Source organism: Arvicanthis niloticus, chromosome 1 (genome assembly GCF_011762505.2).
Source record: "Arvicanthis niloticus isolate mArvNil1 chromosome 1, mArvNil1.pat.X, whole genome shotgun sequence".
In the NCBI taxonomy this organism is placed as follows: Eukaryota; Metazoa; Chordata; class Mammalia; order Rodentia; family Muridae; genus Arvicanthis; species Arvicanthis niloticus.
In genome coordinates, this window is record NC_047658.1 from 10386272 (window position 1) to 10397040 (window position 10769).

Sequence of the window (10769 nt, forward strand, 5' to 3'; positions counted from 1 at the left end):
GTGAGCTTCTCACCTGGCATTTGTCATTAGTTCCCTACAACAGTGGTAGAGTATTGTTTTAGCATATGCAAAGCCCTGTAGTTATTCCACAGCACCACACACATAAACAGGGGCAGCCAAAGAGATGGATAAGTGTGCAAAGTGCTTGTTATGCAAGCATAAAGGCCTAGTTTCAGATCCCCAGGACTCCTGAGAGTGGTGGCATGCACATCTAATCCCATGTGAGCTTCAGGTTCAGTAAGAGACCTTGTCTCAAAAAATAAGGAGGAAGGCTGTGGAGACAGCTCAGTGATTAAAGGTGTAGGGATTGAAGGTGAAGACCTGAGTTCAAATCCTGGACCCACCTAGTAGAAGGAGAGAACGAACTCCTTCAAATTTTCATCTGTCCTTCACATGCAGGCATACAGAGAGAGAGAGAGAGAGAGAGAGAGAGAGAGAGAGAGAGAGAGAGAGAGAGAGAGAGAGACAGAGACAGAGACAGAGACAGAGACAGAGACAGAGACAGAGAGACAGAGAGAGACAGAGAGAAACAGTGAGAGAGAGAGACACACACACATCATGCCTAAACACATGAACACACCTACAAATGTCTGTGGAAACTGCCATGAGGAAGCCTGAATACGCTCCTAATGGACAAATATCAATCAATTTGAACAACAAACTAACATGTTATTGGAATGTACTAGAACTGTGAAATCACCTATAAGCCCATGCTCCTGTGAATGGTTGCATGGCAGATAAATAAATATGGATGAAAGTCACTGTTGTTACATCTCACAGAAGAATCCTGAGAATCTGTAGGTCTTCCTCCTGGGAATTGACTTCCCTTCAGTCCTTCAGTGTGAGCTACAACTTCTCAAGAAAACAGCATGGGGCTTGGGGGATAGGCCAGTCAGTGAAGCACTTGCTGAGTGCACACACTTGAGTCTATGAGGTTCAGCCCACAGAACCTGTGAGGACAGCCAGGTACAAAGTGCTCTCTGGTAACTTCAGCACCAGAGAGTCCACTCCTGGCCAGCCCATCTGGCCAAATTAGCAGACTTCAGGCTAAGAGATCCTGTCTCAAAAATATAAGGTGGTCTCAGCTGTAAAGAGGAGCCAGATTCTCTTCCAGCAACCACAGGGCAGCTAACAACCATCTGTAACTCCAGTTCCAGAGGATCCAGTGCTCTCTTGTGACCTCCACAGGGAAAGCAAACATGACTGCATTAGACAATCATGAAGGCACAATCCACATACACATAAAATTAAATTAAATTAAATGTCAAAAAAGCAAGTACATATGCATGTATATGGATGTATGCACACACATATAATGTATATACACACATATCTATATGGGGGAAAGCAACTGAAGGCACCTCACTGTCTTTCCCTGGCCACCTTGTGCATACACATATGTTTGCCGCATGTCTTAGTTAAGATTACTGTTGCTGTAATAAGACACCATGACCAAAAACAGAGTAGTGTGGGGTCACCCAGCGGTAGACACTTGCTCAGCCACACTATGTCCTTGTCTCCATTCCCAATCCTGTCTAGAAGAGAAAAGTCCCCAGTGGGCACATTCTACAGGCCTTCGCAGCCCTCGACATGCAAGGTCACACAAACAGCTACCAGTGGACTCAGAAGAGAGCTCACAAGTAGATCTCAGTACTTGGCACCTAATGGCCCAAACAGTAACCTGGTTTAAATCCTGTTTGGCTCAGTAAGCAGTAAAAGTCAAAGGCTTAGGCCTCTCTACGTCTTCAGCAAATTTCATTCTGTCATGGGCTGATGTAGAGAAAGTGACGGTCAAGTGCCCTTCACAACAAACTACTTAATTCTGACTTATCAAAACACTTACGATCTTTACTTTATACAGCCAAATTACATAAACACAAACACTTATATAATGGAGGCGGAGGGGGGTGTGGTGGAGGGAGTGTGAGCCCAAGCCTGAATTATGTGGAAAAATAGTGTTGCATGTTTTTTAAAAGGGTATTATTTATAAACTTAAAAGAAGTGAGATAGCTCCTCGGCCAGTCCAAAGAGAATCTGTGAAGACCTCCTATGTGTGTTGACCCTGGGAGAGAGAAAGGCCCTGCTCTCCTGAGCCTTCAGACATCTAAAGGACACCAAAAGGCAGCCAATGCAAGAGGAGCTAGGGAAGAGGAAGCAGGGTTTAGAGTCTTCCCTGTGGTGGAGGTCAGGTGTGTTCTTATACACAAGGGAGCCATGTGCACTGCAGGGGTGTAATCTGTGTTGTGTTGCTATGACAAAAGACTCAAGACTAGGTAACGCATATGGAAAGAAGTTAATTTGCTTCATGGTCTGGAATCTTGAAAGTCCAAGATAGAGCAACCTCAGGTAGCCACGGCCTTGTGCTGACTGAACACAGGGTGCACAGCAGAAGGGCAGCAGGGGATTGTGGAAGACAAAGAGCAGAGGCTCCACCCTGCTTCTCAAGCAGCCACCATACACTGCTCAGGCCTGCTTCATGGGGAACCAGGGCTCAACGTGGGTGTTAGTTGGGTGTCCTAGACATGTTGAAACCACAGCAGGCTCTCCCTCTGATATGTTGGTTTTTGATGCAGTCTGGGGATTTAGGTGACAAATCTCCCAGGTGAAGGAAAAGCATTTCAGGCAGTAAGAGCAGAGCATATGAAGGCCCTGGTTCTCGCCTGGGGCTTCCTCATAGAGAAATGGTGTCCTACTTCATACAGAAACACTGCAAATGACAAACATGCTAGGTAAATGGTAAATTCCAGGTTTAGCTGCACACAGAGCAGTCAGGTGACTGGCAAAGTCCAACAAAATGAGGTAAAGACATGGTGCTTCCAACCTGTGATTCCCCACTTGTGGGAAGCCAAGGCAAGCGTGCCCCAGTTACCTGTCTGGGATCCCCTTCATCACAAAGATAGAAATTGTGCTTGGGTAGGGGGATGTTATCCGGAGCTGGCTTCAGCCTCTTCTTTGCCCTCCATGTTTGGCAACCATGTGCACAAGCTCCTGTAAATGAAATATATATTTTAACTAGCCTGTATAAAACACACACAGACTTAGTATATTATGTGAAGAGCTGTAAGCCTGGATTGGACAGGCCCTATACTATTTTAATTACATCCAATCCATAGGGCCCGTGTTATTGCTGTTTAATGTTGCCCAGGATTATTTCCGCTTGGACTCTACTTTTTCCAGGGTAGCTGTGGGATATTTAAAATGGCCGTCCTGCTAGCTTTTTGACCAGTAGTCAGAGTAGATATAGCAGCAATGCATACTCTGGCAGTGGCCAATTAGGAGGTCGGGTCTCTCCAAACTGAAATACTATTCCTTAGTTATTAGACAATGAACATGAGGTACATGCACTGTGAACTTAGTGAACACACTAATGATGGTTATTAACAGGGCCTTGCTGTGTAATTCTGGCTGGCCTGGAACTCTCTGTGTAGACCAAGCTGACCTCTAACTCACAGAGATTGGCCTTCCTCTGTCTCCTAAAACCTGGGATCAAATGTGTGAGTCACCATAGCTGGCCTTTGCTAACAGATTTAGAAATGCTTACCACCAGCTCCTAGGAAAGCTGAATCTACCACACATACACAAAAGCATACACACAAACATATAGACAAACACACACACCCTTTCTCAGGAGGGTTATGACCTCAAGACTGACCTGGGCAAGATTCTGACTCAGAGAAAGAGAGAGAGAGACAGAGACAGAGAGACAGAGACACAGACAGAGAGACAGAGAGACAGAGAGAGAGAGACAGAGGGACAAAGACAGAGAAACACCTAAAAACACAAAACATAAACCTCAACCGGGGTCAACCAGAGGTTACGAGGTCAAGGTTAGGCAGATGTGGCTGTGCTTGCCTTTAATTCCAGCAATCACATGGGAGAGAGGCACAAAGACCTCTGTGAGTAAAAGGCTAACCTGGTCTACTTAGTTCCAGGACAGCCAGGGCTGTGTAGAAAGAACCTGTAACAGAAAAAAAAAAAAAAAAAAAAAAGTCAAGTTGATGGACGCCTACAACAGCAGAAGCTCGGGTTCAGAGACTGGTTCAAGAGAAGCCACGAAGCAAATAAAGGATGGGGCAGGACAAAGACAGGGCAGGGTCACAACGGTCAGTGGTCTGAGGTCTGGCTTGTCTAGACACTGACTGTGAGTACGGCTCTTAACTAAACATTGAGGTGCCCAGTGTGACAGGAGGACACAGGCCTCACTGTGGAGGTCTGGTTGAGAGGCCATGTGACCCTCTCCCCTGTCATATCTTCCTTTGACTGTCAAATGACATGTGACCTTAGGAAGATCACTAAGAAGATCAGGCTGAGCCAGGTTGTTGATCATGTTCTTGCCAAAATACATACCTCCCAATGACACAAACAAAGGGCCTCAGGAAGTTCCAAGACGTGTCCTGGGAGGGGCCTGGAGAGGCTCAGACAAGGGACCCTCCCTCCCCACTGAGCAGCCCAGGGCAGTTATAAAAGAGAACCAAGCTGGGTAGGAGCACCTGCCGCCATTACCATGAAGCTCGCTGGTGCTCTGGTGTTCCTCGGGGCCGCCCTGCTCCTGACTTCAGGGGGAGGTAGGTATTACCGTGTGGGGGTCAGGAATACAGGCTCTCCAGGCTCTCACACCCTCCATCCCCTGGGGTGTGCTGATGCCTGTCTTTCAGTTTAGTGTCACCTTGTCTTTGTGTTCCAGATTGTGGCATTTGCCCAGCTATAAAAGAGGATGTGGGTATATTTCTTAACGGGACCCCAGAAGACTATGTTGCGTACGTGAAAAAATACAAAGATGATCCTGAAATACTGGAAAATACAGAAAAAATCAAGAAATGTGTTGATAGCAAGTTGACAGAGGAAGACAAGGCAAATGCACTCACTTTCATTGTGAGTGTCTATGTGTCTGTCTAGGGGCAGGACTTGTGCTCCTCCCCACCTCTGAAGCTTCTCTGAGAATCCAGAAATGTGACACCCCTGACTGAGGATGTCAGGAGGATGAGGCAGGAAGGGACTCTCAGGCTGCCTGAGCTTGGCCTGGCTGCTCAGCTCAGCCAAGCCACACTAGATCCCTGCCCGAGTTTGGCCTCCATCACCCTTCCTGACACAGCCTCCCAGTGTAGCTGCACAGCACAGGGCCTGGCACCTGCTCCGGCCTGGGTCTTTATCCTAACTTTTCAAGCCTACCGCCCCAACCCCAAAACACTCATCTCTTCTCCTGTTCTCTGTACCTCCAAGGCCATTGTGTGGACACCAAGACTGAGACACTTAAGGGTGGGATTAAAGTGAACCCCCTCTTGTCCCTAGAACTCTTAGGATCAGACACTGCCTCAGCTGCAGATGTCTGAGGGCCATCATCATCATGTGACAGGAGTCAGTTCCTTTGTGGGGCCTCAGCTGCCCACAGGCACACCTGGAGCCCATTTCTCATATGTGTGCCTATGGTGTCTCAGAAGCTGGCTCCTCCCATCTGTCTGGATTGAGGCTCTTTACAGAGCTTGTCTCTACAGGCTGGGGACCAGGCTCCCTGGGCCTGGTCAGACCCAAGAGTAACTGCAAACCAGCTGCAGGGCCTTCCAGGAGATGTCCCCATGCATAGTCAGTGGGGCATGTGGTCTCCTTTACCTCTGAGGCCTCACTTGGCTTTCTCTTTGCAGGAAAAAGTAGAAGCCAGCTCGATATGTTGATGGGTACATCTTTGGTGTCAAGGAAGCCACTTCACTGCTCACCTGCATAGATGCAAAAAGCCCTTCCCCTCCCCCCAGGTGTCTAAAAACAGGAATCCAACAATAAAAGCCTTGCAATTCATAGGGAAGCCTGGATTTTTGAATTCAAGGTTGGGTCTGATTGGGTGGAAGGATATTGCAGGGACAACCAGTGGGACTTTGATATACCACAGCTCAATTGTGGTGCTGCCAAAATGCCCTGCAGAATGCATTAGAGAATCATAAGAGACCACAATCACTACACCAGAGTGTCTGTCACTGCCATGGGGCAGGGTCCACAGGGCACATACATCCCCTCTCAGATTGAACCTTCCAGAAACAAGGAACTAAATAAGGCCAGGGACACCAAGGGTCTGTTGAGGACCACACAGGCTCTAAATAGCAGAATCTATCTCTACACTCCAGAGTGTGTGGGACAGGAGCCAGTTGTGAATTGTGTGTGTGTGTGTGTGTGTGTGTGTGTGTGTGTGTGTGTGTGTGTGTGTGTATTTGGGCCTTTGTGCTTCTCTGGGCCTCTGTGTCCCATCTAGAAGACAAAAATAAACCTACCTATCTCCAAGGATGTCATGAGGCTTCCCACCCCTCACAGTGAGCAGAAGTTCATCCTAGTAATCCATGTGGGACCTGGCCAGAACCAGACCTCAGTTTATCCTAATATCAACTACCCTGTTCTGAACCCAGTTAGTTTCCTACTGGGTGTTACACAGAGTGGGGACTCAGGGTCCTAGAGCTTTAGGACTTGTCCTGAGCCTCTGCTCTGTGGACATGTCTGGAAGTCTTTTCCCACACCAGTCATCAAATAGTCACCTTGAGGCCAGTCCTAAGGCCCTGTGCCTTACTGCTCCATCAATGAGCCGTGTCCTCACACGGGTCCCAGGCTCACACCATCTGGCATACCCAGAAGAACATATACAGGTTTCTCATGATTCAGAGGTTTATGGAAGGCCCAGGGGGCTTTCTTTTTATAGGAATGCTCTGAAAAGAGCATAGTGTATTACTCTTTTTCCTAAGGCTGTAAAAAAAAATAATCATGGCTGAGTATCATAAAAAAACATAATTGTGAAGGCTCCATATTTAAACTTCTGAAGTCTCAATTTTTAGCCTTTGTTGAGTACCTTCTCAGCAGCAGACAGAAAGAAAATAGCATGACTCATCTGACCAACACACTGTGTGGGTTATCTCCAGCACTCACACAGGGTGCCTACTCACCCAGTCTGTAGCATTTGTCCCTTCCCAGGGAAACACATCAGACTCGTAAGCACCTTTCCAGTTGTCTCCTGCTTTTCAATCACATCATATCTTGAGATTCCACAATGGAACTATGTTTTCAGCACATGAACTTAGGAGACACAAGGAACCAGGTTCAAACCAAACAAAACAGAAGGGGGTCATCTTGCATAGACTGGAGTCTGACGTCTTTGACCCGAGTCTCCAACTCACCATTGTCTCACCAGAAATTGCTTCTGAAGGAGGCCTCCTGCCTTCTGAGAGCTAAGGGTGGTCTAGTGACTATTAAGATGCTGGAGATAACCTAGATCTCCTCGATACACCTGTGGGACACAAGAGGCTATTCTACCGTGCTTCTTTCCACAGATTAAAAAACCCAGAGCTTCTCCCTCTGGTGCACAGCTCTACTTGGTTAGCTGAGATTTCCTAAAATGATAATGGCTTTTTATGTATACTTTCATGAAGGGTTCATCTACAAGTAAGTATATTGTTGGATGAGGTAACTGGCCACTCAGAGGCAGGAGCTTCCTCTCAACACTCATTGAAAGAATTTAACACTAGTGAAATATTTTCCTAATGCACTTGATTGGCCAGTGTTTGTTTCCACCATAGAAAGGTGTTTATCCTCACTTGTGATTCTTTGACTATTGGGACTGCAGTGATGTTCTTGCCTTCATTACAGATGTTATTTTATATTTCCCATTTTAATCTTTGTTTTGCTTGAGAGAGGATCTGATTATATAGACTAGGTTGTCCTCAAAGAAGGAGAGAGCTGCCAGCATAGGTTTCTTTGCTGTAGGATTTAAAAAATGTACCACTATGATGCACCCATTTAAATTTCTTCTTGTTCTTCTTCTTCTTCCTCCTCCTCCTCCTCCTCTTCCTCCTCCTTTCTCTCCTCCTTTGTTTCCTCCTTTTCTTTGTCCTCCTTTCTTCAGTCCTTTTTTATCTCTTTTCCTTTTCTTTCTTTTTTGTCATATTTTCACTATTTAGTGCTGGCTGTCCTTGAACTATCTGTGTATAGCAGGCTGCACTTGACTCACTAAGACTCATATACATTTGTCTCATGAGTGCTTGGGTTAAAGACATTCACTCCCTGGCTCAGCTTCTTTTTAAATATCTTGATCAAACTTACTACAGTTTTATCAGTGTTATAAACCTAGAGTCCACAGATGAATCTCACTTGGCACCAAGGACTCTATAGCACCAGGCAACATAGTAGGAGTTCAGACATGTCCCACAAAGAAAAACTTGCTTCAAGGAACTCAACACCCTGAATCAGCCAAAAGTAGACAAACTATAATAGTGTCCCTTTTCAAAACACTGATTTTCTTTGGGGATGTCTTTTCTTCTCTCTTTTTTTACCCACCTTATCTAGTGTTATGGGGTTGAAAGGGTGGAAGTAAAGAAGGGAAAAAGTGGAGTATAGAATAACCCACAAAGTAGCAAGAGATAGTGATGCCCACCATGGAGCCAAGTCAGGATGGGAATTGTGATTTCAAAAGCAATGAAGCCAAGTAGCGATGGGATGAAATCTACAATGCTATGAGCCAAGTTGTGTTTTCCAGGCCTTTTTTTAAGTGACAGAAAGGGAATCAGTTATTTGGGGCCCTCACTGATAGGTGCTGAGCTTCCAGAAGTGCTTCTCAATCCTCTCAGAAAGGTAACCATAGGTTCTTAACCCTACTGTTTTTCCTGCCCCTAAGAGTTTAACACAGCTTTGACCTAATAGGCAATGATATACAGAACATTAAACACACATGCTTCCAACTTTAAACATCCCATGAGAAGCATGAGAGAAGGAAGTCACAGCAGTACAGGGTTAGTTATTTTTAAAGCAAGAGACTTTTTCTGTTTGTGGCACTGAGAATTGAACCCAGGGCTCCCACATGCTAAATGAAGTTAGGAGTTGCATTCTCCAGCAGCAAACGGAGATCATGACTTGGAGATGACTGTGGTTTACAAGATAGCTAAGAACTGCATCACCGTGCGCAACACAACAGGAGAACCTAGAAATGACACAAACTAAACACAGTCTACTTAGAACTCAATTGTAGGCACTGGAATGGCATTTGTGGAGACGGAGGAAGGCCAAGTCTGAGAAGCTGGCTCTATGGCAGTCCTGAAGTCCTGAAGTCATTGAAGCTATGACTCCAATGAGGAACTGAGATGGGATGTTCCAGGACTCAGGGCCCACACTGCTGTTGTGACTGGCCACTGGACCACTATGAATACTAAGACTGTATTTTCACTTCCTATATGGAAACAAGCCAAATGGCCATACTGTATTTTGTTGTTCCTAGCACTTGGGAAGCAGAAGCAGGTGGATGTCTGTAATTTCAAAGCTGGCCTGGTCTACAGAGCAAGTTCCAGAACAGCAAGGGTTACAAAGAGAAACTTTATCTCAAGCACAGACACACACCACACACACATAGACACACACACAAAAAGGAATGGTGTGAGGAAAGCATTTTGCTAAATTGTTCTTTTGTAAAAATAGCTTCTCAACACTGACATGAAAATGTGTGTGTGTGTGTGTGTGTGTGTGTGTGTGTGTACATACATATATGTTACTGTCAGAACAAAGTCCAAGAGTGGAGTCCTTTGAGGAGAATTCTGAGATGGTAAGAGAAAACCCCCAAGAAAAAAAAAACAAGAATCTTAAGACCTCAGTTTCTTCAAAATCACGGAATTCAATTGTTCCTGGATTGTACTTTCCTGCTGCTCCCAGGTGTAACAGATAGGAGATAGTTTATTTCAGATTGTTCAGTACAACTGGCTATTGCTGTTTGTTTATATGCCTCTATGGAAATTATGTTTTAGCATGATATAGCTCACCCCTGTGTTTGTGCACAATGCTCATGATTCTTTTTTAACCCTGGCAAATTATCTGATGCTCTGAATAAAGTTAGCTATTGCATGAGACTTTGTCTATCTGATTTATTGGTTCCATTCTTCCAGGTCCCACTGCATCCAGAGAAGTAAACAATTTACAAATCTAGTGGTGGGGCATGGTCTTACCACAGCACTCAGAAGACTGAAGTGGGATCTCTCTGAGTTTGAAGCCTGTTTGGTCTCCAGAGGGAGCTCCAGGCCAGCCAGGGCTACAAAGTGACACCCTGTCTCACAACAACAAAATCAACAACAGCAACAACAACAACAAAACAAATCATAAATTTGGTGCCTTAAGAGAGAAAACACAAATAATTAAGTCATTTTCCATGTGCAGAAGAAAACCAAAGGCTGCTTCTGTGTGACACCCACCCCTTTGGCACTGGATAGGGAAAAGAAAGAGAAATACTAAAACAAAGCCACCAAAATCTAAGATGTCTGCCAACAACTACCCTTCCTAAAGAGCACAGAAATGATTTCTAAGTGAAAGAGAGACCAAGGCTTCTTGTTCTCAGGGAGTCATCTTATCCACTAGGGAATCAGGGAGAGGCTGAAAACAGGGGCTACCAGCAATTAGTAGGCATGTGCACTGCTGTCAGTCAGCTGAGGGTTCTGAGACTGATGAGGCACCAAGCATGAGGAAAGAGGGCTCTGATCTGACATCAGGTCTATTTTCCAAGTCAACATTCAAGAGAACACTTGACTGACACAATGAATTTGAAGAGGAAGTTATTGGGCTTACAGCTAATTTTGGGTGAAGGCCAATGTAGGTCCTGTATGACTGTGCCATGAAAGGCAGGAGCCATGTCAATGAGAAGCTTGTTCCTTTTAGAAAAAGACTTTCTAGGACACTTTGCTCACCAGGACAAGATGAGGCCACAAGCCTCATTCAACCTGACTTGGTGTTTAAAAAAAAGACCAAGGTGGGAATAACATATGAAA

General features: G+C 45.4%; 1 protein-coding gene across 1 annotated transcript; it reads left to right on the forward strand.

Annotated features, from left to right (window-relative positions):
• Positions 1-4504: 4504 nt before the first annotated feature.
• On the forward strand, positions 4505-5669 carry LOC117724831 (major allergen I polypeptide chain 1-like). Its single transcript, XM_034524770.1, has 3 exons — positions 4505-4565; positions 4685-4872; positions 5640-5669. The coding sequence occupies exons 1-3, from the start codon at positions 4505-4507 to the stop codon at positions 5667-5669; spliced, it is 279 nt and encodes a 92-aa protein (XP_034380661.1).
• Positions 5670-10769: the final 5100 nt, after the last annotated feature.